This window comes from Gossypium hirsutum, chromosome D08 (genome assembly GCF_007990345.1).
Source record: "Gossypium hirsutum isolate 1008001.06 chromosome D08, Gossypium_hirsutum_v2.1, whole genome shotgun sequence".
Lineage (NCBI taxonomy): Eukaryota > Viridiplantae > Streptophyta > Magnoliopsida > Malvales > Malvaceae > Gossypium > Gossypium hirsutum.
Window position 1 is genome coordinate 13,610,048 of NC_053444.1, and position 27,680 is coordinate 13,637,727.

Sequence of the window (27,680 nt, forward strand, 5' to 3'; positions counted from 1 at the left end):
TCAGTCTTTTCTTCTTCCACAGGTTTCTCTGTTTCTTGTCTTTCAGTAGCAAGGTGTTTGAGGATAGGGTCTGTCGGACTAGCCTCTGCTTCACCTTCCCCTTTCTCTTCATCTACATGCGGTTCATTGGGAAAGTTAGGAAACACAATCATAGGCTTGGTGAAGTTCTTTTGAAAGGACCTCTTTATTGCAACGTTTCTCCTTTCCACATAGGCCTAAAATATGGTCATTTATTCTTCTGTCAGTGCCAAGTCTACAGTAATCCGCAGTTGTTGAGTCTCAAATAGACTGAACCGTTTGTTTGAATTCTCGAAGGAGCTGAGCACTTGCTTCTCAAAGATGTTGTTAGTAGTAAAGGGTGGTGCTGTGGCACAGGTTAGGGTAAAAGAGGTAGTGGCAGAACTAGGAGGTTGGTGCTACCACAAATCCCCCCTGAAATCTTTGCAACAATTTGCTTTGTAATGGCTCCTTTGTTTGGGGTGACATCTTTATTGGCCTGTATAGAGACATTCACACGCTGGCACAACGCAATAATGAGAGAGGGGAAATTAAGGCTTACAGCATTCTTCTAGGTGCACCAGTGGACTTTTTTGAATATGATTTTCCCACATTTATCTTCCTCCCTTTTATGATGGAATGGAGTAGCAACATTTGTTCCTTAGAAATTGTGGAGTTATGAGTTGAAGGAGATTTGCGTGTCTTAAGGAAGTGGTACCAAACCCTACAGTTGGGTTTCAAAGAGGCCATCTCCTTGGTCCTGTCTTGACATTGTCCACTTAGTACCTGCTATGCACAAGTCATGAAGAACCTGAGTTAGACCATCAGCAATGATTGTAGCAGCAAACTAGTTATGATCATCTTAAATAGCAAAAAGGTCGTATTGCGCATTGACAGTATCTTCATCAAAAATCACCAAGGCTCCCTTCACATAAACAGAAATAAGGTGAGCGTAGAACTCACGAACCATGTTTGTCGAAACATCCTTTGGATCTGTCATCCATGTTGTTCTACCACAGAAGAAATAGACTCATCATAGCCCATAAAAGGCTTGTCTTGAAAAAGAAAGCCTCTTTTCCAAGCTTAGAGATATTGTGTGCGTACCGGTCATTCGTTGCTTGGTTGAAAAAAATGCATTGTGGTGTAGCAAATGGTTACGGAATAAAACGCTTGGCCATTAGGAGAAGGTAGAGTAAATGGTAGATGAAAAAGGTAAAACTTGTAGGAGTAGAAGAAACACAAGTTTGGAGAGAAAGAAAACTTAGATTAACTGTAAAAGAAATTAAAATGATTAGGGTAAAAGAAAAATAAAACGAAGGCAAATTAATGGTGTGACATGGGTAACTGTAACGACTGTGATGTTATTAAAATTGGAAGGAAAGTAAAGATATGATTGGAGGGTAAATAGTAGGGAAAATTCCAATAGGTTAATGGGTAATTTATGAAGCCTGACCCCTCTTCTTCCAACAAGAAAACAAACATACCAGCAAAAAAAAAGGAACATAATTTATTAAACTAAGCATATGAAAGAACTAATTAAAATTTAAATTCAAGAAAAATAAAGCAAAAAGAACTATCGAGATGTATAAGTTAAACATCTCAAAGATCAATGGACTATTTATTTTAACTCACAGGAGCTCCCAGTAATGCTTCAAGCATTGTCCATTGACTTTGAATGTAGTCCCAATCCATATATCTTTGACATCTACAACTCCATGAGGGTATACACAGGCTACTTCAAAAGGTCCTCACCAGCGAGATTTTAATTTTCTAGGGAATAATTGAGCCTAGAGTTGAACAATAACACCTATTGTCCTAGTTCAAATTCTCGTGGCATAATCCTGATGTCATGCCAATGCTTGGTCTTCTCCTTATACAGTCTATAATTCTTATATGCTTCGGCTCAAAATTATTCCATTTTATTCAACTCTAATAACCTTTTATGGCCAACAACGATCCACTCCATACTCAGCTTCTTAATGACCCAAAATGCTTTATGCTCCAGCTCAATGGGTAGGTGACATGGCTTCCCATCAACAAGCTTAAAAGGTGACATCCCCAACGGTCTTTAGAATGCAGTGTAATAAGCCCACAAAGCTTCATCCAGTCTGGATGACCAGTTCTTACAAGTTGGGTTCACCACTTTTTCTAGGATTTGCCTAATTTCTCTATTAGAAATTTCGACCTATCCGTTTGTCTAAGGGTGGTATGTCATGGGAATTTTGTGTTTCACCCTATACTTATGCAAGGTATTAGCAATTAATTTGCAATCAAAATAAGAGCCTTCACCACTGATAATTACGCTAGGTGTACCATATCTTATGAAGATATTTTTGTGCAAGAACTTCATTATTGCCACAAGTAAGTATAAGTTGCCTGAGGAAGGTGGAAATGGACCCATAAAATCTAGTCCCCATACATCAAACAACTCAACTCAATCTCTAGGATATTTTGTAGTGGCATTTCATGTCACCTAGATAAATTTCCTATTCTTTGACAACAACCAAATGACTGATAGAATGCATGAACATCTTTGAATAGACTCGACCAATAAAAAATAGATTGGAGTACCTTAGCAATAGTTCTCATTCCTCCAAAATGTCCTCCGTAAGGAGTGGAGTGACAATGTTGCAAGATGCTATGAATCTCATCATCAGGAAGATATTTCTGAATAATCTGGTCAGCACAATGCTTGAATAGGAATGGCTCATCCCTGTAGTAATGTCTGGCATCATGAAGAAATTTCAGTCTTCTTTGGCAGTTGAAATTAAGGGGCATTAACCCACTCACTAGGAAATTCACAATATCGGCATACCAAGGTAATGTCGTGGCAACTAGCATTTGCTCGTTTGGGAAATCTTCCTTAATAAGTTGAGCATTGCCATCTTTAAGTTTAGCTTCTAATCGTGACAAGTGATCAGCCACTTGATTCTTAGTCCCTTTTTTTTATCTCTGATTTCTAAATCGAATTCCTGCAGCAATAGTATCCACCAGATTAAAATTAGCTTGGCATCTTTCTTGGTTACTAAATACTTGATAGCAAAGTGACCTGTGTAGACCATGACCTTGGTACCAACTAAATAAGATCTGAAATTATCAAATGTGAATACCATATCCAATAACTCTTTTTCAATGGTGGTGTAACTGAGCTATACGTCAGTCAGGGTCTTGCTTGCATAGTATATAGCATGAAATACCTTGTCCTTCATTTTCCCCAACACTACACCTACAATAAAGTTGCTGGCATAACACATAAATTCAAATGATAGTGTCTAGTCCGGAGCTATCATAATTGGTGCTATTATTAGTCACTTCTTTGAAAGCTCGCAAACAGGTTTCATCAAGATTGAAAGGTCTATTATGCTCTAGCAATGCCCACATAGACTTGGATATCTTCGAGAAATCCATAATAAATCTTCTATAAAACCCGACATGGCCTAAGAAACTCCGAATACCTTTTACACTGGTAGGAGGTGGCAATTTATCTATTACCTCGATTTTTGCTTAAGTCTAGATTTGTTTTTTCACAAGGACAAAGAACCAAATCCAAATTTTTTAAGCAACCCTTAAAGGTATTGTCAAACACAGAAAAATCATCCACAAAGACTTCAAGAAAGTTTTCAATCACGTTAGAGAAAATTTCCATCATACAATGACCGAGGCATTACAAAACCCAAATTGTATTCATCTAAAAGCAAAAGTTTCATATGGACAGATGAAAGTGGTCTTCTCTTGGTCATTGGGATCTATTGCGATCTGGTTATACCCTAAATAACCATTCAAGAAATACTAAAAGGCTTTCACAGCTAATCTATCCAACATTTGATCAATGAAAGGTAAGGGAAAATGGTCATTCTCTTGTTAAGCTTACAATAGTTCATGCATACTCTCCGTCTCGTAACAGTACAAGTTGGTATGAGCTCATTCTTATCATTGTTAACCACTGTGACACCTCTTTTCTTGGGTAGACATTGTACAGGACTCACCCACGAGCTATCAGAAATAGGGTATATAATCCCAACGTCAAGCCATTCGATAATCTCCTTTTTGACAACTTTCTTCATGATGGTGGTCAACCTTCTCTGTTGTTTAATAGAAGTGCTATGGCAATCCTCTAGCAAAATTTTATGCATGGAGACAGCAAGGTTGATTCCCTTGATGTCATCAATTTTCTATCCTAATGCCTTCTTAGATCATCTAAGAACATCTAACAACATGGTCTCTTGATCAAGTGTCAACTCTATAGAGATAACTATTGGCAAAGTGTTGTTGTCTCCCAAATAAGCGTACTTTAAATGCAACGGCAAAGGCGTTAACTCCAATATGGGAGGTTCCTCTACAGAAGTTTAAGAAGTTTGAAAGAACGATTGTATAAATCCAATAATTCAAATTTCCTCCCTAGTCTATCCATAAGTTGCTTGGTCTCCATAAGGTCACCAAGGTTTTCAAAAATTTCTACTTCACTAAACTCAGGTGAATATTTTTCCTCATCAAACTTGCTGTGGAAAAAATTTGCGAACTCTTCCACTGTTGTTTCTATTAACCCAATGTCACGGCATTCCTCATTCTCATAAGCACATTTCAAGGCATCGAATACATTGAAGGTGATTTGCTGGTCATTTACCCTCATGCTCAATTCACCTTTTTGTAAATCAATAAGAGTTCTGTCTGTAGCAAGAAAAGGTCTTCTAAGAATAACAGGAACATCTTTCTGAGCTTTACATTCTAAAATAATGAAATCGACTTGAAAAATAAACTTATCTACTCTTACCAACACGTCTTCAATTTTACCTTCTGGATGTGCGTAAGACTGATCAACTAGCTGTAGCGTGACTATCATGGGTCTTGCCTTCCCAATTCCCAGTTTCCTAAAGACTGACATAGGTATTAAATTTATACTTGCTCCTAAATCACATAATTCTTTACCAACATAATGATTTCCAATTGAACAAGGGATAGTAAAATTCCTTAGCTCCTTCCACTTTGGAGGCAATTTATTCATCCACATCACTGTGCACCCTTCAGTGAGAGCAACAAGTTCGAATTCTCCTAATCGTCACTTCCTTGACAATATATCTTTCATTAATTTCACATAATTGGGCATTTGTTCCAAAGTTTCTATTAGCTGTATGTTGATATGGAGTTGCTTCAAGACATTCAAAAATTTCTTGAACTAAAAATCCTGCTCGGAATTCTAGAATCACTGAGGAAAATGTGGAGGTGGCTTTCCTTCAGGTTGCTAATATTACTCTGCTGCAATATTCTTTTGTTTAGCCGTTTCAATTGCAGAAGGCTTATTAGATTGTTCTGAATTTTTTTATGGTGGAAATCTGAACTGTAGTCATTTACAATAGCATCTTTAACCACTTCATTCAGTTGAGTCCCACTTCTAAGAGTGATTGTCTTACAATGCTCTTTCCTTAGTGATCTTGAATTTTCAATATAACTTGGCAATGCTCCTCATGGTCTCGAATTTAAAGCATTTGTGGTCTGCCCTACTTGGTTCTCAAGAGCTCGGAGGATGCACCTTGACTCTAGATCACGGCATCATTCTTAGCCATATATTCTTTCAAAAATATCTTCAATAGATGAAGAATATGATGCTAAACCTTGTTGAACATTTTTTTGTGACATAGGTTGACTATAACCAGGCGGTGCACTGGTGGCAGTCTGTCTCATAGCATTGTTGGAATTCCCTCTCCTTAATTATTCCAACTAAAATTTTGGTGTTGCTTCCACCCTAGATTGTAGGTGTTAGAATAGGTGTTATTACTCTGATTGGAATTACCCATGTAATATATCGATGCTGGATTTGATAGGCATTCATAAAAAACATGGTCTTTACCACAATATACACACGATAGCTCGGTTGGTTTCATCTCTTGAATTGTTAATGAAGTGATTGCATCGAGCATTTAATAAAGTGATTGCATCGAGCTTCATGGTACCAGTAGCTCTCTTTCCCGTCCCAACTCGAGTAGTAGGATATTGATAATCATTATTGGCGACCCGCTCCAAAATCTCATATGCTTCGTTATAGGATTTATCCAAAAAAGTACCATTAGTAGAAGCATCAACTACCATCCTCGTATGCGCATTCAATCCATTATAAAATATTTTCATCTGAGTCCAGTGTTGGAATCCATGCATCGAAAATTTTCTAAGTAATTTCTTAAATCTTTCCCAAGCTTTGTATAATGTTTTATCCTCTGATTGCCGAAAAGATGTGATATCAGTTCTCAATTTGGCATTCATGTTTGGCAGAATATACCGTAGCAAAAACCTTTGGAAAAGATAATTCCAAGATGCCACTATCCCTGATAGCAAAGAATTCAACCATGCTCTGGCACGATCTCTCAAGGAGTACGGAAACAATTTAAGCCTCAAGGCGTCTTCAGGAACACCCTATTGTCTAAACTAATCACAAAATTCTAGGAAAAGTCTTAAATGCAGTCTTGGATCTTCAGTAGAGAATTTAATGAACTGTCTTACTATTTGCAACATTTGAAACATCACTGGTTTCAACTTGAAATGTTCGGCTTGTATGTGCGGTCTGACTATCTTTGGATTCAAATCATCTAGAATTGGAACAATATGCTTATGAATTGGCCTATCTTGATCATCTATCACATGATGAATAGGAAGATTAACGTCTCAACCATTCGGATGTAATGGACCTTCCATACCAGGATCATTTTCGTTCCTAACCATATCTTACAATTCTCGTATCCTTCTTCTCAAAGTTCTCTCGATCTCTGAGTCAAAAGAATATTCTTTGTTAGCACGAATTCCTCTTCTCATATACTGATGGCAAATCTGTAAAAATTAAAGACAACTAAGTTAGATAAAACTAATGGAATTAGATAAGTAGTAACAAAACCAAATTTCACCAAATTGTTGATCCCCGGCAACGGCGCCAAAAACTTGTTACGTGTAAATATAATGTGCAAGTGTACAAGTATACACGTCAAATCATGTAATATAATGATAAGTAAGATCATCTCCATAGGGATCAGATAGGATTAACTTGGTTAAGTTACTGTTATAAAGTATGTGAATTACGCTAAGGCAAAACAATGACAGAAATGCAATGGTAATCAAAGTAATGATAATGAGTGCAATATGTAAACAACAAATATTTAAAAATATGTTATGGCAAAGATACCAAGACTAAAGTAAAAAGGCCTACGCTGTTGAATGAAAAGGTTGGGATTACTAAGAATCTACCCTTATAAACCAATAATGCCTAGAAAAATTCTTAATCAACTTACTGCTCATAATGGATTTAAAATGGTCCGGTTCTTTTGAGAGAAAAACCTAAGGATACCTTACCTAATGAAATATATGTCTATAGACCTCAGATGTGATTCCCATCCTAACTATTCTTCACTCTATACGAACGTTGCTCTATGTCTAGATATTGTTATGGGGATTCTGTCGAACACCTACTCAATATCAATCAATTGAGGTCCAACTAACCTAACCTTTTTAGAATTATATTATATTTATAAACATACTATGCATTCATCTAAGTCTAGAGACTGCGTACATTCAATTCAAAAGAGAAATTGAATTAAACAGTAAAATAGATCAGATCCAAGCTTCAACATTAATGAAAAATTACAGTATCATCCAGTAATCTCAACCCGATGAGATTTAACTCATAGGTTGGTTAATCAAATCAGAATTCAAAATATCATTCAACATCTTCAACAATTAATTGTGCAAATAAGCAATTTAATAAAATAAAGGAAGAACTTCAGAAAGATTTCACCGATCTAGCCTCAACTTTGGTGGCATAATGTCTTGCATAGGTCAGGTTAACTACCTTCTTCTTCTCCCTCGTGTTTTAATTTGTTGCTCAGCCTCTATTGCTACCCTCGTTTTCTCTTCAGGATCTTTCCCTCGAAAAAGACTCTCCAAAAACCTCCTCCTCTTTTCCCTAGAGTTATTTCCTTTCGTTTTATATTTTTGTTTTTCTGGTGGGTCCCTCAGCCAATGCTTTTTCACATCTTCTTTTCAAGAAGATTTTATGGTAAAAATACAGTTGGGGCTGGTGCACGTTGAGTGCTGATTCGGCATCTTACTGGCATTACCATGGCATTAGTGTTGGCAAACTGAAAAACCTTTTGCCACGACAAAATTTCACTCATTTACTTCATTTTCCTCATTCTGCACCTGCCACTCAAACAATAAACAAATCCTTTCCACCCACAAGTAAAAGTAACATATAATAACATTTAAGCCCAGTCCAAGCTCCATGATGCAATTTTCTAAAAATATACTAATATAATATCCTAAAATGCAACTAAATTCATCTAAGTACAAGCAAATGACCAAGTCTAAAGGCCTGAAATATAACTCTTTTCAAAAGTTATCATCCTACAAGCGTAATCTTATTAGATGTCAACTATTTTACACCCATTAGACTCAAAAAAAAAATTGTTACCATTATCACATAATTGGCTAATACTAAGAATATTATGCTTAAAACCATTGACTTAGAGAATATCTTCCATAAGAATTGAAGAGATTTTACTAATATTGCCGATTCCTTCTACTTGTCCTTTGGAGTTGTCACCAAATCTAACTACTCCTCCAATTTTTGGCTTCAAATTGATAAAATGGCTCTTGTTACCAATTATGTGCTTTGATCATCCACTATCAATGTACCATGAGTTTTTGAATGAATCTTCCACCTTGAAGCAATGTTCCTCTTCCTACAAACATATAATTAAACTTTGATTTTTGTACCCAAATTCTTTTGGATCTATAATTATTAGTTCTTATAATTTTTGTCTCTTTAGGTATCCATTTTGAAATGAGTTCTCTATCTTGAGTATTTATGAGTCTTATAGTGACCCATTACTTTTAATAATTTTTCCTTTGTAAGAACTTAGGGGACCTATATGTTTAGAGAAATTAAAGCTAGTTTGACAAAGTTTTGTTTTGACCTTTCTCCTTTTAAAAATCTTTTTAGGAAAACTTTGCTAGAGTGAGCTTTTTCACTCTTAAGCAACTCAAGTTTCTTTTGATGATCATCATAAACCTTTGAAAGAAAATTATGCAAGTCTTGGTTCTTTTTCTCAAAATTATTTATGATTGCTTGCATATCATGACTTTTACTTTCAAGTTCATGATCGGTCTTAGAGAATGAACTATTTTCCTCTTTTAATTTGGAAATAGTTTTCTTATATTTTGAAACCATAGTTTCAAATTCCAAGCCTAGTTTATCATAGGCGTCTTGTAACTCATCAAAGGAATATGAAATTGAATATATAAGTTAGAACTTACCTTTGGTTCATCGATGGCCATAAGAAAAAGATTGGCTACTTTTTTATCATCATTATCGGATGAATCCACATCACTCCAAGTAGCAATATGAGCCCTGAGTTTTTGTTTGCTTGATCCCTTCTTCTTTCATTGAGGACAATCAAACTTAATGTGTCTCGATTTCTTGCACTCATAGCAAATTATCGAATCTTTCTCCTTGGAAGATTCAAGTTTGAGTCATTATTTCTTTTTGAACTTTTTACCACTATTGGACCTTATAAACCTCTTGAATCATCTAGAAAACATTGTCATATCTTTATCTTCATCCACCTCTTCACTGGAATCACTATCTTCTTTAATGGTGGATTTTAGAGCTACTCCAACCTTTTTTTTTATCTTCTTTATTCCCTTTCTTGAGTCTTATTTCATGAGTGAGCAAAGAACCGATTAGCTCATCTAATGAAAGAGTCTTTAAATTTTTGCTTCATTTCTGGCTGAAACTTTGGATTCCCAAGACATCGATAAGCTTCTAAGCATTTTCCACACTATTTCTTCGTCGGGATAGGTATTCCCATAGGATTTGAGCTCATTGATGATGATAGTGAATCTAAAAAACATAGTTTTGATGCCTTTCTTGAGCTTCTTCTTGAACATCTCATAATTGAGCGTAAGAATTCCCACCTTTGATTTCTTGACTTGGATTGTACCTTCATGAGTGACCTCCAATTTGTCCCAAATTTCCTTAGCATTAGAACATAAAGATACTCTACTATACTCATTCAGACCAAGGGCACAAAAGAAAGTATGCATAGCTTTGGCATTAAGTTGTATGCTTCTCCTATCTTCTTCATTCCATTTCTTCTTGCTTTTAGGAACTAAGATCTCTCCTTGTTGCTTGAGTGGTATGGATGGACCATCCATGATGATGTCCCATATGAAAATCATTGGCTTGTATGAACAACATCATCCTAGTCTTTCAATAGGAATAATTAACACTAATGAAGTAGAGAGGTTTAGAAATGGATTGAGACTCACTAAGAAAGATGGAGTCGGAAGTAAACGTCATCTTGTGTGGTTTGAATTGTCGAAAGTTCTCGAGGATCTTCTCTTGGTTGTTAGATTGTCTTTTAGAGGCTAACTCTAATACCAATTGTTAGCTCAAATGATCAAACCGAAATTTCCAAAAATGGAGTGAATTGGCTTTTTTTAAAAAAATTGTGAAAGCTAAAGAGAAAAGATAGAAAAGTGAACACAAGAATTTAGAGTGGTTCAGCTCCAATTGCCTACTCCACTGCCTTAGCTTTGCACAACTAAGGATTTTCCAAAATTCACTAATTTGATCAACCTTTGAGGATAATATTTAACCTTACAACTCCCTTAAGATTTCTATTCAAATCTTAATATACTAACCTTCTTACAGAGATGCAAAGTAGCAAACAAAGAAACAATCCTTACAAGATTTGAGTGTTTGCAAAATTAAGCTCAATTACAATGAAAAACACTTGAGAAAATGAATGAAAATAAAGCTTACAAGTGTATTAAAGAAAAGTATGGAAATATATGGCACATTGGTTGTTTTGATTGATCTTTAAGCTTGAGTATTCGTTTTAGTTGTTGTGGGACCTTTAGAACCTGGTATTTATACCCTCTAATTCATTTCCAACCGTTATAGTTGTTGAAAAATAAATAAAGTCATTGGGATGAAAAATACAAGATCATTAAATTCACCTGCAACAAAAAGTATCGATACTTTTTGTACGAGTATCGATACCAATAGCATTTAATGCATGATTCAATGAACATTAAAGTTATTTTTTTAATTTAAAGATATTTTTATTTGTTATATCAAAATAATATATCAAATAAAGCAGTTCAATAGATATGTCCTAAGAGTCACGACATTCTCCCTTCAGTATCGTGAAATTAAGCCTCTATCCACACAGTTGCAACAACACCCCTATTTGAAGTCGTGACCATCAGCCCACTACCTTTAGTGTCACAACTTGCTTTCGCTGTAGTCATGACACTAAACCCCACAATTATCGATGTTACAATGTTTCCCTTATTGAAGTCACGAAATTGAATTATTACCTTCATGGTTGTCAATCAACCTTTTTAAAGTCATGACATAAAGTTACTGCCTACAATGTCGCGACAACACCCTTCTGTCTTAATAGTTTTCACATTTTAGTTGCTCAATTGTTGTTGGGGTATCAAGAGAGCTTTCGTAAGCCTACTTATGACTTAGAATTGAATAATGATTTCTTTAGAAGTATTTAATTTCAACTATCTTGTATAAATTGTCTTATTTAATTTTGAAATAAAAGTGTAGTAGCTTCAAAATTGGAACGTGGTGTCTCATATCTCAAACTTGATGATCGGGTTTGGAGTGGGATGTTACATTTAGTAGTTTCAGATATTGAGTTTGGTCGGTTCTAGGACTAAACTAAGATTAATATCAAGTATGGAAGTATATGCCACAATAGTCTCTGATAGTAATGTATCATTGATTTAAATTTGCCAGAGAGGATGTTTATGCTCCTGATATTTTTGCTAGTACATTTTTTTGTTTGATTTACCTTTGCATGCATTAGTTGATATTATGCTCATGATATTAATGCATTAGTTGTACATGAATTAGTTGAACTCGGATTTCTTCTTCGTACAAGTTGGGATTTTGGCTCCTTATTTTCTTCGTCTTCATCTTCACCTTGACCGTCATGTTTATCTTCATCTCCTTCCTCCGTGGTTGAGTGGGGTGTCATCCTTGGTTGCCATTGTATGTCATCCGTTGTATGAACAGATGGTTGCAAAGATGAGCTACCTTGGTAAAACAATGATGCTGGGGGTGTTTGCGAAATTATCGGTGTATATGTATGATGCCGCATATATCGGTTGCAAATAATATGGTGGAATTGTCGGAGGTGATGGATACATCGGTGGCGGATGCATCGATGTTACCGTCGTCATTGACATGTAATATGCTATTTGTTGTAGTTTTTTTAAATTTAAATTAAAAAATAAAAAATAAAATATAAATATTAACAAAATGTTTTTCACTTTAATCAACCGTTGATCAACGTTGACCAACCATTGATCAACGTTGACCAACCATTGACTGGCATTGATTGACCGATGATCGACCACATGGGGCTACTAGAACACGCCACGTGTCCCTGCCTTTAATTTTTAAATATTATATATTATAGTGATTAAATATGTAAAAATCATATATAATATATATAAAGTTTTTAAAAAGCTCAAAAATGATTTTTTTACATTTTTAATCAATATAATATATAATATTAAACAAAAAAGACACGTGACATGTGCTGATAGCGCTACATAGCCGACCGATGCCGATCAATGGTTATTCAAAGCCAAAAGTTTTTTTTATATTTAAATATTTAGTATTATAATTTTATATTTTTAAATTAAATTTAATATTTTTATTTTAAATAAACTTAATTGTATGTGACATGACATTTTTTTTATTGACTAAAAAATGACACATAGTATTTTTTCATAAGTCAAACTTACTTATTGAAGGTTACAAAATAGACTAAAAATAAAATAATTTTATATTTTAAGTACTAAATTAAGAAAAAAAAAGTTAGAAATAGAGAGTGAATATTCCTTGAAGCACATTTTTTTTTTTTAAACATCTCCAAAGTACATGTCAACGCGTTTTTTTTTTTTTTTTGGAAATAAGCTACATCTTGGTCGCCACAGTTTCAAACATCTGCTACGTCATGAAGGTGAAAGGGTTTCCAGCTATTGGCCTAAGCTCTGCCGTATTATGAGGGAAAAGTTAATGTTGAATGACAATGATGGAAAATAGTAGGCTTTTGTAAATTGATTTTTGACCAACATCTTGATTGGTTTTCTCATACGTTCTTAGATGCTAGAAAGAAATTTCAAGGGTTGAATGATTCAACACGGAGAATTAGTAGTTATAAACTTTTCCAAGCTTGACTGCTTCTGTCATACAAGCTCAACACTTTTTTTATGGTACAATTAGAGACTATATGAGTGAATATCTTTTAAAAACTTATCACTTCTTTCCAAAGCTCGAACTTGAATAGATTATATGAGTGAATATCTTTCAATATCAGATCGGAGTTCCTTCCTAGAGCGGCTCAATCCTCTGTTTCATTACAAGTTAATCAATGGCTTCAGTTTTTCATCCCTTTTTTTCCGCTTACATATTGCTGCTCCTACCTCTTGTTGCTGCTCAAAGTAGTGCTAGTGACATCCGCCCTAGCACCTTCATCGAAGCGACTGATGATGCAAACCCATGGCTTTCTCCTTCCAATCATTTCGCCTTGGGATTTCACCAACTTGAAAATAAAGATCAATTCCTACTTGCTATATGGTATTATAAAATACCAAACCGTACCATTGTTTGGTATGCAAATGGAGATAAACCTGCTCCGAGAAGATCCAAGGTGGAGTTAACTGCTGATCGAGGACTAGTTCTCACCGATCCTAAGGGTCTACTGATATGGAGATCTGATTTTGCCACCGGTGAAGTTGCGTTTGCTACAATGAATGATACAGGCAATTTTGTAGTTTATAGTGATTCTGAATCACTGTGGGAGAGCTTCAACAACCCTACTAATACACTGTTACCCACTCAGGTAATCGACAGGGGTGGTTTGCTTTCGTCTCGGCATAAAGAGAACAACTTCTCAAAGGGTAGATTCCAGTTTCGTTTACTTCCAGATGGAAATGCTGTGCTCAATTCCATAAATTTGGAGTCCAACTTTGCTTACGTTGCATACTACATTAGCGGCACTTATGATCAACAAAATTCATCCAATTCTGGTTTTCAAGTGAGGCTTGATCAAGATGGATCCTTTTACGTACTGAGAGGAAACAATCAGACACATTCACTTAGCTTAGGAGATGAAGCTCCTTCTGCAGATTACTATTACAGAGCGACTCTAAATTTTGATGGCGTTTTGACCCTGTCTAGTTATCCCAAGAACTCCACGGGCAGCAGTCGAAACTGGAGTGTGGTTAAGACCATTCCAGATAATATTTGCACAACTAATTTTGCGGAATTGGGTAGTGGAACTTGTGGCTTCAATAGTATCTGCACACTTAAACCCGACAAAAGGCCAGAATGTAAATGCCCACCAGGTTATTCTTTATCCGATGCAAATGAAGAGTACGGCAACTGCCAAGCAGATTTCATGCAGGGTTGTGAAGCAGATGCACAAAATTCCTCACAAGATTTATACAAATTAGTGGAACTGCAAAATACAGATTGGCCGACTTCCGATTATGAGCGGATTAATCCTTGCAGTGTAAATGACTGTAAAGCTTACTGTTTGCAGGATTGTCTGTGTATTGTGGCTGTGTACAATGAGAATGGCTGTTGGAAGAAGTCACTGCCACTTCCATATGGGAGACAGGATACGCAAGTGACTTCCATCTCCTTTCTCAAAGTAACAAAAGATGAAATTGCCCATAAAACCCCTCCGACGATGCCAGACAAAAAGGGGAACCAGAATTCGCTGATAATTCTGATTTCAGTGCTCTTAGGTAGCTCTGTGTTTGTCAACTTCCTACTTGTTGGGATATTATGTATGGGATCATTTTTCTTGTACCAAAAAAAGATTTCAAGAAATCAGAGAAACAAAACTATCATACAAAGCAGCTTAAGGTATTTTAATTATGAGGAGATGGAAGAAGCTACAAATGGATTCAAGGAGGAGCTGGGAAGGGGATCATTCGGCATCGTTTATAAAGGGGTAATAGACGCAGATTCTCAATATCAGACTAAAGTTGCAGTTAAGAAGTTAGACAGGGTAGTTCAAGACACAGACAAGGAATTCAGAACTGAAGTGAGTGTGATTGCTCAAACACACCATAGGAATCTTGTCAAGTTGCTGGGATATTGTGATGAGAGTCAACATCGAATGCTGGTATACGAGTACTTAAGCAATGGGACCCTAGCAAGCTTTCTCTTTGGGGATATAAAACCAAGCTGGAACCAAAGGACACAAATTGCTGTGGGAATTGCTAGAGGACTGTATTACTTGCACGAGGAGTGTAGCCCCCAAATAATCCATTGTGATATAAAGCCTCAAAACATACTTCTTGATGATTACTATGAAGCTCGGATCTCTGACTTTGGGCTGTCAAAGCTTTTAGGCACCGATCAATCCTTTACTAATACTAATATTAGGGGCACAAAAGGGTATGTAGCACCTGAATGGTTCAAGACCGTGCCCGTAAGTGTGAAGGTTGATGTGTATAGCTTTGGTGTCTTGCTGCTAGAAATCATTTGTTGTAGAAGAAATGTAGCGATGGATGTTGGTGAAGTAGAGAGAGCAATTTTGACAGATTGGGCTTGGGACAGCTTTTTGGAAGGCGCTGTCGATGCCCTTGTCGACACTGATGCAGAGGCCTTAAGTGACAAGATGAAGCTGGAGAGGTTTGTAATGGTGGCTCTTTGGTGCATTCAAGAAGACATCTCTCTCAGACCCACCATGAAGAAAGTTTTGCTGATGCTTGAGGGAATAATTCAGGTGCCTGCTCCTCTATTTACATCTCCATTAACTAGTTACAGTTGTCAAATTTGATGCATAATACTCACCTGCAACTACAAGGCCTCTCTTTTCTTCCGTATATGTATGCTGTTGTATAATTAGTTAACGCTTTGCTGTAACATTTGACGAATAAGCTTACGATGAAAATGAGAATGAGCAATTCAAGCAAAGATGAATGAGATTGACTACAAACGCTTTGACCGTTTTCTGGATGTTAAATAACGTATTACGTATTTTTTAAATATTATGTATAGCAATTGTATAATTTATATTTAAAATTCATAATTATCCCTCCTAATAATTTTTTCCCATCAATTATTTGTTTGCATTGGAAACACACGGCAGTTTATCAAAGAATACCAAAGGTTTGAAAAGTAAAACAGGACTACTAGGATTATAATGATAATGGAGCATTTTTCTATGGCATTTATTAGTGTTGTACCAAACACCTGTGAACTTAGAATTCTGCACCATATGGTTAAAAAAGAAAATTCAAAAGTGATAACTCTCTTGACAGCTGGGATAAAGTTTACTAACGAGGTAGCAAGATATATATCTTACCTTTAGTTGTCTATAAAAAATACTTTCTATGATAACATTTAAGGTTGTTATATAACAAATTCTTTAAACTTTATTTTTACCATTTATAAAATTAACAAGTATCAATTACCTTCTTTACTAAACTAGTTTTTGTATAATAAATTTTTTTCTTAAATTTTATAATAATGAGGAATATAACCTGGCAAAATATGATTAGATCTGTTAATAGGTCAGATTATCCGTCCAGGTCAAAAATTTGCTTGAAATTTGTAAAGGTTTGGAGAAAAATATTAAGTCCAATAATGGGCTTGGGTAAAAAAAGTTAGGCCTGTTTAAAATATAAGTTGGGGTCAGGCTAAAATTCAAGGCTCGAGCCCAGCTCGGCCTGACCCATTTTAAATTTTATAATAATTTATATTATATTATTTTTATATATTATGTAATTTTAAACACATTTAAAAAATAAAAATATACTAAATATATAATACTATTTTATTATAAACATTAAAATAATGTTAAGATGACTATAAAAAAATTCAATAAATAAAAAATATTGAATTAATAAATATCAAATTAATATAATATAAATATTTTTTAAAAATAATACGGGCGGGCCTAAGATGGGTTTGGATTAATCTTTTACAAATATGGTTGGATTTGGACAAAATTTTAGGCTCATATTTTGAGTCGGGTCGGGCCTAGGCAAGCATAAACTATGTTAATACCATACTTAGGCCCGACTCGACCTAGCCCATGAGCACTTCTAAACGAAATCATGCTTAATTTTCTTAAAAGAAAAAAAATATTAGGAATTTATAGTTATAAATTTATATTATTTTAAAGTAGCTTTTTTTTTAGAATAGCAGCTGGATTTTTATTTAAAGATGAAAAGCCCAAAAAAAAAACAACTAAAGTTTCAAAAAAATAAAAGAAGAAAGACAAAACAAAAAAGGCTCAATCGAATGAGCCCAAACCCAGCTAAAGAAAGAGGGCGCTTTAGAAACTTCTATATTTCAACCGAGAAAACCAACAGTCCCACCTCTTGAAAAGCAACAAAACATGGGGAAACTAATCGTTGAAAAAAGTTCTTCATTTCTGATATTTTCATAGCCTTTCCCCTGCAAAAACCCTTCTTCTTCCTAAAAACAACATAGTCCCCAGATCTCTTCAGAAAATCAAACCTCTCCTATCCCTCTCCATTGCTCCTCTTGCAAACTCAGGGACATCATCTCGTAAGCTCCATTGTTCTCCTGTCTTCAAGCCTTCAACAAATAGTAAGTGTGCAACTCCATTCACTGTTCAAGGACAATATTTGAAAATACAGGTGTGAAACTGCTCCCCAAAAGATTTCCATCTCTGATTAAGGCTCCAATTTATAATCTATCCTCCCTTTCAGTTAACAATTTCTTTATGACAGATAGTGCATTTCCTTCAACCTCCGTGTCCATTAAACCTTGCCTCAATCCCTTCTGGATACTTTGAATGCATGCAAGCACTTCGGCCGCAAAGACAGAAGGTGCGTTTTCATTAATAACCATTTTTTAGCTCAGAACTTGTCCCTCCTAGTTTCGAATCACAATCCCAAAGCATGATTTTTCCTCTTGTTTTCTGTAGGCCGCGTCAAAATTGATATTCACGAACGGGGATTTCGACGATTGCCAGCTTTTTGACTCCATCGATCTAACATGTAAGGGAACTTGTAAACTATTGATCTCTCGAATATGATTCCTTATTGAGTCTGGTATATAATTTCCAAATCTTCTCTAACCCTTATGAATCCGCTTATTTCTTTCTATCCAAATATCCTAGAGAGCACATGCAAACAGTCTACTGTGTGTTGGTGTTATGTTCAAAAAACTAGGTAATCCACTCTAGTAACTCCATATTTAACATCGTTTCATGCCAAATCTAGCCTAAATGATGCCATATATCATTTGTCATAGGGCAGTCCCGCAGGGCATGGGTACTGGATTCAATTTCACCTGTACATCGTGGATAGAAACTAGAATTAGTCATTCTTTTATAGTGTAGAATACTTAGGGTAGGCAGATAGTTCTTTGAGATTCACGAGATTGTGATTTTCAACTTAGAGAGCAATTTTAAGTCCCGCAGTTTTTTTTGTAAAGTTCCCAATTTGTTCCTGGTTGTATACATGGTTAGCTTTTGTGTCCTATTGTAATAGAGCTTTGTATGCGCTTCGGACTGTAAATTTTTCAAACGCCTCTCATCTCCACAATTGGTAATTATCATGTTAAAATTTGGACAGTGGGATATTCATGATCCTTTTAGCATCATTGTCACTAAAGGTATCCTTATGAAATCCGCTTTCCATTCCCTATTAACATTATCAATCAAATCTGTTATCAAAAGAGTATCCTGACAGAGTACACCATTTTGGATTCTGTAGTTTACAACTTTGGTGCCCATGTTGAATCCTGAACTAAAATTTTGATCCCACTACTTGCTCTCCAACCCAACCCCTCCTAGAGCACTTCCTTCGCAACCCAGATACTCTTTTAGGTATCGGAAGGTATATTCCCTAAACTTGCACTCTCAAAATTGGAGTTTGGATAATTCTTCGCTTTCAAAGTACGCACAATTAATGAATTGGAATAATTAATCAATCACTAACCCTGTTTAGCAAGTAACAAAAGATTAAATTTATCTAAACTATGAAACCCTAAACCAAAATTCTCTTTAAGCTTATATAGCTGTCTCCAAGCACACCGAAGAATCCCCTGCTTTCTATAGCTCTTTTGCCACCAAAATGATGTGCAGATGTTCTTCATCTCGAAACATAACAATCTAGGTAATAAAAAACAAGCCATAGAAGAACTAATTTTATGAAAATTTCTTTACCACCTTACGATAGAAATTTAGTGCTTCAATTGGTAATTTTTTGCTTCATGCAATCTTTTAAACCTTAAAACACCAATTTTTTTTTCTTTCTTACTATATTTGGGAGACCTAGATATTTTTCCAGATTCGAAGAAATTAGAGTGAATTCCTTAGCTGATCAATTGTGTTTGTACTGTAAAGAATCGTAGACTTCTCATAATTTACGCATTGACCTGAAGCTTCTTCATACTCTTACAAAATCTTCTTTAAAGTTTGAACCCCTTGATTTGAAGCCTCCCTAAACAATATACTGTCATCCGTAAAAAGTAAATAGGAAATCTTTGGACCCCTTCAACTTACTCTAGCTCCCTTCACCATCCCATCCTTTTTAGCTAAGCACATTGGAACGACGAAAATGTGTAAGTGTACACAATCGCAACAAGTAATAAAGCGACAAGTAAATGTTGAGTTTAAATGCAATTTGAACAAGTCTTCAAGGGCCTCTTTGCAAGCTTAAATAATCAACTAATAAGCTGATTTGAGTCAGCTCTTGGGATGGTTTTTGGGTTGTTCATTTCTTGGTCGGTTCGGTTCACTCGGTTCAATTCAACTGAACCACTTTTTTATAATTAATCAATAATGATTTATTAAGCTAAATTAAATTAGATATAAATTAAAATTAATTATATAATGAATTAATACATATAATTTTGGACCGTCTTAGGCTAAAATTTAGTTCGCTTCGATACTTTAAATTGCTTCTCGGTTTTGTGCTTCTAACAGTGTCTGTCGAACCATTTTTTGCCTTTTGTGCAAATCTGTCGAAAATAACTAAAATTCATCAAAATTAATTATAAAATTAACTAAAATTCAACATGTTCATATTTTAAGTGCACTTTAATTATTTTGTAAAAATTAATTATTTTTCGACAAAAATTTTATTGAAACTGTATAATTTTAAGTTAAAAAGGGTATGTAAATATATGCAGGTTTTCGTGTTTACACTCGATATTTAGTGCAAGTGTACACAATCGCAACAAGTAATAAAATAACAAGTAAATGTCGAGTTATCGTACCCATAGGGACTGTGAAAAGAATTATTTATGAATGCTATTTACAACACTTTGGTGTAGAAAAATATTTTGTTTGAAGAGGGTGATTAAAAATTAAAATTTTAAACTAAGTGAACTAAATAAATAAATCTCAAAGCACGATTTCAAAATACGATTTTAATCAAGATGACATAATTGTGTTAGATTAATTACATTTCATAACTTAGAATTATTAAACTCATGTTTATATTGTTACGAATAAGATCACGGCAACTTGGTAATTTGCTAACTTGTGAACATACTCACCTACCAAAATTCATTTATCTCTTAACTATATCCTAATGTCAATTCAACCGATTAAAAAAAATTTTATAGGCAAATATGTTTTTGAACATACATATTTATTAAATCAAAATAATCTCTTGTATATATCTCTATGTCAATTCAAACAATTAACTCGATTTAATGAGCACATAAAAGACTATGTGAGGTAACAAAGTATCCTTACCTTGAAGCAGTTTAATCACAATAATCTTGCAAGTTATGCAAGGAAAATGTATCGTCAGATATCGTTGCTAATCTATCTCTCATCTACCTTAGATGATTAAACATGTACTGATTAAGTACTATGCCTATTAATTACAATTTCAATCCATTTAAATAATTAATTTATTAGTTACCTAACAATTGTAATGCAAGAATAACTTAGTCATAATTTTACTTAATCAAGCATCTTACCGAGGCCTATAATAACATAACACAATTTTAATAATTGTCATGGGCATCAAATTCCCCAACTTCATCTATCCCCAATTTCCTAAATATTGACATGGGCATTAAGTTGAAATTCGCACCCAAGTCACATAGTGCCTTACCACAATATGTTGCTCCAATATTGAAAGGTATGATAAAACATCCAGGATTTCTTAAATTGAATTTCTTGCTTCTGCTTCTGCTTCTGAATTTCTTGTTTCCTCGAATTCTCCGTATCATTAAGTAAAGCACCTTGTGGTTAGTTTTTGAGTTCAATTGCAAGCTGGCCCACTTGATTCTCTAAATTCCTTAGAGGGGCATCATTTTTTCCCATGTATGCTTTAAATAGATTCTTTAGGCTATTGGATGGTTCAGCTTAGGTTGGTTTTTGAGTTTGTTGGGAAAAACTAGGTGGCTGGGTCGATCTAGGTTGGAGATAATTGTTACTGGTTCCTGCCCCTTGGTTACTTTAGGAAAAATTCGGGTAGTTTCGCCATGATGGGTTATAGAAATTGGAATGTAGCCCTTGCCTTCCTCGATTTTGGTTTTGGTTACCTATGCAATATAAAGATTCTGGGTTCGATGGACATTCTTCGAACAAATGTCCTTCTCCATAATAAACATATGCTATATTTTCAAATTGATTTTGTGGATGTGCTGCAAAACTATTAAACTCATTAGTAGTAAGATTTTTTAACATTGAGGATATTGATGACACTTGATATGCGAGTGAAGTAAGAGCGTCTACTTCATGTATTCCAGTGACTCATCTTCCTGACGCTGCTCGATTGGTTGGCCATTTATAATTGTTGCTAGAAATCCTCTTAATGATTTCATAAGCCTCATTATAAGACTTAGAAAGGAGAGCACCATTAGCAGAAGCGTCCATTACCATTCTTGTGTGAGCATTGAGACCATTATAAAATGTCTCAAGTTGTAAACTAAAATGCAAAACTAACAACTTAACAAATAATGGTTTTTTTTAAAACACAGTCCCTGACAATGGCGCAAAAAACTTGGAACGATAGAAATGTGCAAGTGTACACAATCGTAACAAGTAATGAAGTGACAAGTAAATTTCGAGTTATCGTACCCATAGGGACTATGAAAAGAATTATTTATGAATGCTATTTACAACATTTTGGTGAAGAAAAATATTTTTTTTGAAGAGGGTGATTAAAAACTAATATTTTAAACTAAATAAATTAAATAAATAAATCTCAAATGCACGATTTCAAAATACAATTTTAATCAAGATGACATAATTGTGTTAGATTAATTACATTTCTTAACTTAGAATTATTAAACTCATGTTTATATTGTTACTAATAAGTTCCCGGCGTCTCGGTAATTTGTTAACTTCTGAACATATTCACCTATCAAAATTCATTTATCTCTTGACTATATCCCTATGTTAATTCAATCGATTAAACAAATTTTAATAGGCAAATATGTTGCACATACATACTTATTAAATCGAAATAATCTTTTATACATATCCCTATACCAATTCAAACAATTAACTCGATTTAATAAGCACATAAAAGAATATGAGACGTAACAAAGTATCATTGCCTTAAAACAGTTTAATCACAATAATCTTACAAGTTATACAAGGAAAATGTATTGTCAGATACCGTTACTAATCTAACCATCATCTATCTTAGATGATTAAACATGCACAGATTAAGTACTGTGTCCATTAATTACAATTTTAATCCATTTAAATAATTAATTCATTAGTTATCTAACAATTGTAATGCAAGAATAACTTAGTCATGATTTTACTTAATAAAGCATCTTATCGAGGCCTATAACAACATAACACATTTTCAATAATTCTAATAAACAAAATGCAATGAACCTAACATGAATTAAATTTAAGCTAAATTGATTAAATTAACCATTCCCACAATAGAAATATTCATAGATACGTTCAGCATAACAACAACAAAAATTAAAGAGATAAGGAATAAGAATCAAATTCGGTGTTTTCTGTGGCTTGACTAGTTGTTCCGTTCTTCCTTCTCCGTTGTCCTTGTTAACCAAGGCTGTTATGAACACTTAATTGCTGCTCCAAATAGCTGATGAACTCCCCTTTCCCAAGAGGAAAAATCAGCAAGAGAGCAAGGGAATTTTGGAATGGAAAAGAAGAAAGAAAATGGAGAGAAGAGAGGAAAGATGTGAATGTTTGAGGTGTGTTTTTTAAAATGACCAGCCTAAAAGGGTTTTTATAGTGAAGAGAGCTGCTAAAAGTAGTTGAAATTATCAGCCAAAGAGCTCTCCCTTGGCCGGCCACACATGTGGCAAGGTTGATAGTTTCAGCTTTGCTAATTTAGGTTGGGGCAAATCCATAAAGCCTCCAATTGTGGAGGGGCTTGAATGCAACTTGAACAAGTCTTCAAGGGCCTTTTTGCAAGCTTAAATAATTAGCTAATAAGTTGATTTGAGTCAGCTTTTGGGATAGTTTTTGGGCTGCTCATTTCTTGGTCGGTTTGGTTTACTCAGTTCAGTTCAACTGAACCACTTTTCATAACTAATTAATAATAATTTATTAACCCAAATTAAATTGGATATAAATTAAAATTAATTATATTATGAATTAATAAATATAATTTTGGATCGTCTTAGGCTAAAATTTAGTTCGTCTCGATACTTCAAATTGCTTCTTGATTATGTGCTTCTAGCAGTGTCTACTGAGCCATTTTTACCATTTGTACAAATCTGTCAAAAATAACCAAAATTTATCAAAATTAATTATAAAATTAAATAAAATTCAACATGTTCATATTTTAAGTGTACTTTAATTATTTTGTAAAAAATAATTATTTTTTCAACAAGAATTTTATCGAAACTATATGATTTTAAGTTAAAAAAGGTATGCCAAAATGTGTAAATTTTCGTGTTTCCACACATTACAGTCGATAACCCCTCCCTACACACCAAGAAAAGATAGGGCTTAAAGGATCCCCTTGCCTTAACCCCCTGTTTGGCTTGAACTTTTCACCTTCACACCCATTTATCACAATCGAATATGAGACGGAATTGATGCAGTGCATAATAAAATCTCCCCGCGAACTAGCAAAGCCTATCTTCAATAGCATTTAACGTAAAAAAGATCATTTAACATGATCATATGCTTTACTCATGTCCAATTTTAACGCCAAAAAACCTTTCCTCCTTACTCTTTTTTGCTTGTACGTATGTAGAACTTTATATGCAAGTAGTATGTTATCAGTGACTAATCTGCCTTTGTCTTTAAGCCTCATTTATACAACAATCTAGAATTTTTTAGAAGCAATTTACTACTGTTTTAGAAATTATCTTGTACAGAACTGAGCATAAACTTATAGGTCTAAAGTTTGATAAGTTCGTGAGTTGAACAAATTTTGAAATGAGAACAATATTAGTAGCATTGCAAAATTCGAGGGACATACCTTTATTAAGAATACTTAGGCAAAAATTGCTCACATCTCGTCCAATAATGTGCCAAAATTGTTGATAAAAATTATCGAAAAGTCGTCACTACTCGCTACTTTCGTTGGTCCCATACTTTTCACAGTAGTAAAAATCTTCTCCTTCGTATAAGCTTCTATTAACATATGATTCATTTCCTCTGTGATTTTTTGCTCCACTCTTAAAAGTATATGTGCCATATTTCCCTCTACTTTTGAAGAGAACAACTCGTTAAAATAAATATGAGCCATCGTCGCCATCTCCTCTTCTTCATGCTAGATCATGCCCCTTTCATTCTCCAAAACCCTTATTCAATTAGCATGTTTCTTTAATATGCAATTCTGTGAAAAAACGTTGTGTTCTTGTCACCCATTTTCAACCAATTTGCTTGGGCCGTTTGTCCCCAGCAAAGTTTTTATTTCTCCATCTCCCAATTTAATTGCATTTTAATATCAATAAGTTCTTCAAATGTTTCGTCTCATTTTGCTTCCATAAGTAATTCCAACCTATTGTTCAAGTTTTCTACTTCCTCACCCCGTTTCATTTTTATATCCCTCTCCCATTTCTACAATGCTTCTTTTAAAGCATCCAATTTGGTTAAAATATCATCGAATTTAGACTCCCACACCCTAAGAATAATTATTTCGCATGAATCCTCCAAGACCCACAATGTTTCAAATCTAAACTTTCTACGCCTTTATTTCCTCCTTGGTTAGTTTTAACTAACAATGGACAGTGCTTCGGAAAGGAGTGAGATAAATGATCAATAGAATAATTAGGGAATAAACTTAGCCAATCTACATTCATCACTCATCTGTCTAACCGTTCTCTAATATTTGTTTCTGATAAATTACCTCTCTCCCAAGTGTGCAAGAACCTAAAAAACCACCATCCACTAACTGGTAATCCTCAAGCACATTTCAAAAGTTCTTCATATGCCTTTCATCCATTGGAATTCCTCCCACCTTCTCATGAGCATATAGAATCTCATTAAAATCCCCACAAATTAGCTAAGGTACAACACAATTTTCCCCAAGGCACCGAAGTAGATTCCAACTATCTTCTCTATGTATTACAACTGCGGTTCCGTAAAAACCCGTAAATCTCCATTTCAAACTTCCACATTCCTCTAGAACCTTCTGTTTGAAAATTAATCCCATTTGTGAATCTACATCTCATTTGCACTTTCTGTAGCAGGTCGTTTTCAGTGAAATCAAAAAAGTGGTTTTGGGACCACAAATCTGAAGTCGTAAAATTTTTATAAAATTTTACCGTTTGTATGCTTAATTTATGAAAAAGGACTAAACCGCGTAAAGTGCGAAAGTTGTGTTGTATTAGCTAAACGTGTTAAATAGCTATAGAACCTTAAAGTAGAAGTATTTATGTGGTAATTAGACCATTAAAAATGAGTTATTAGATGTGCATGGCTTGGTAATTGAGTAATTTTGAAAGTTAAGTAAGGGTAATATGGTAATTAGGCAATTAAATGATAAAAATAAACAAAACAAAAGTTAGCTATCATCTTTTCCTATTTCTTTTTTTCTTCAATCGAAAAACACAAAGAAAATGAGAGTTTTGAAGGTTGAAATTCAGCTAGGCTAAATCCATTGCATGTAAGTGAAGTTTTTGCTCGTTTTTAATGATTTTTATGTTTTCGGGATCGTTGTAGCTTAAGCTAGCTAAATAGGAGACTAATTTGCAATATGAAGTAAATTCTAGGATTTTTCCATGTGAGTATTCTAGTTGTTCTTGAAGTTTAATGGAAGAATATGAATATTTGTTTTTAAATAAACAACTTTTGTTAAGTGATTTTTAGTGAAATTGTCAAATATGGATTAAATTGAAAAATATAAAAATTATGTATTAAATATGTGAAATTGTGAAATGTATGAGCTGTTATATGCACATATGAAATTTGGCAAGGCTTATATAGGGATGAAATTGCATAAATTTCATTTTATGAGCCTAGGGACTAAATTATAAAGAAGTCAAATGTTTAGGAGCAAAATGATAATTTTTCCATAGCATGAAATTTGGATTGAATTGAATAGAATTGTGATTAAAGTAGTTAAATTTGATTATATAGATCAAGAAAATAAACTTGCAGAATTAAATCGAGGAAAGGATAAAGTCGTGAACTAAACGATCGTATTTCTTCGTACGAGTTTGAGGTAAGTTCGTACAATTAATTTGAGTATTTATATACTTTAATTAAAATATATGCATGTGAACAGTTTAAAATCATGTTTTTCATATAGTAATGGATTCCAATCGAGCAGACTTCGATGACATTGAAAGTAACGCATCATCCTCCATTCACGAAGTATCGTCTTCTGGTTCGAGACTCGTATCTGAGCAGTATTGCTACTAGAGGGAGACCACCCTGAAACACTGGAAATCTGAGTGGTAGTCGAAGTGCAACGAGGGATTCTGTAGTGAGATCCGGGGCACGGGTGCCAGCTAGAGCTTAAGCCATTCGTGCTCTCGAAGATGCTTTGGTGCCAGATATTATCACTGTTGCTTTTTCTCTTTATAACACTGATGTAACTGCTTTAATTGATCCCAGATCAACTCAATTATATATATGTACAAACTTAGCATCTAGTAAGAGTTTACTTATCGAGTCCACTGAATTCGTGGTTAAGGTATCGAAACTCTTAGGCCAGTATGTCCTAATTGAAAAAGTTTGCAAGAATTATCCTTTAATGATTCAAAGTTATAGTTTTCCGACCGATTTGATGCTTTTACCGTTTAATGAATTTGATGTGATTTTGGGTATGGATTGGCTAACTCTACATGATGCAGTTGTAAGCTATAGACAAAAGATTATTGTGTCTGATGATTCGAGTGGGTTGCCTATTGTGATATCAACTATGTTAGCGCAACAATATATGAGAAAGGGCTGCGATGCTTACCTTGCACATTTACTTGATATAAAAGTGTCTAAATCGAATTTAGAATCAGTGCCAATGGTTTGTGAATATCCAGATGTGTTTCCAGAAGAGGTACCTGGGTTGCCACCAATCAGAGAGGTTGAGTTTGTTATCGAGTTAGTACCGGGAAAATCACTGATATCGATAGCTCCGTACAGAATGGCTCTGATAAAGTTGAAAGAATTGAAAGCTCAATTGTAACAGAGTTTCAACCAGATGAAATCACTATTAACCAAAGCACCAGTTTTGGTTCAGCTTGAGTTGGGTAAAGAATTTGT

The 27,680-nt window shown here is 34.5% G+C and overlaps 2 protein-coding genes and 1 long non-coding RNA gene across 5 annotated transcripts; 2 read left to right on the forward strand and 1 right to left on the reverse strand.

Moving 5' to 3' along the window:
* Window positions 1-9,741: 9,741 nt before the first annotated feature.
* On the reverse strand, window positions 9,742-10,191 carry LOC107907863 (uncharacterized). The gene has a single exon (XM_016835178.1). The coding sequence runs from the start codon at window positions 10,189-10,191 to the stop codon at window positions 9,742-9,744; it is 450 nt and encodes a 149-aa protein (XP_016690667.1).
* Window positions 10,192-13,168: 2,977 nt separating this feature from the next.
* Window positions 13,169-16,022, forward strand: LOC107913893 (G-type lectin S-receptor-like serine/threonine-protein kinase RLK1). The gene has a single exon (XM_016842563.2). The coding sequence runs from the start codon at window positions 13,440-13,442 to the stop codon at window positions 15,861-15,863; it is 2,424 nt and encodes an 807-aa protein (XP_016698052.2). The 5' UTR covers window positions 13,169-13,439; the 3' UTR covers window positions 15,864-16,022.
* A 1,375-nt stretch (window positions 16,023-17,397) lies between these two features.
* On the forward strand, window positions 17,398-27,193 carry LOC107913903 (uncharacterized). 3 transcript variants are annotated; one of them, XR_001688657.2, is made up of 5 exons: window positions 17,398-17,694; window positions 17,788-17,886; window positions 17,985-18,057; window positions 26,556-26,640; window positions 26,728-27,193. It is a non-coding gene; the product is annotated as an uncharacterized lncRNA (long non-coding RNA). The 3 variants fall into 3 exon arrangements; XR_001688659.2 differs by having other exon boundaries at window positions 26,577-26,640; XR_005917520.1 differs by lacking the exons at window positions 26,556-26,640; window positions 26,728-27,193 and adding an exon at window positions 18,180-19,818 and having other exon boundaries at window positions 17,399-17,694.
* The last annotated feature ends 487 nt before the right edge of the window (window positions 27,194-27,680 follow it).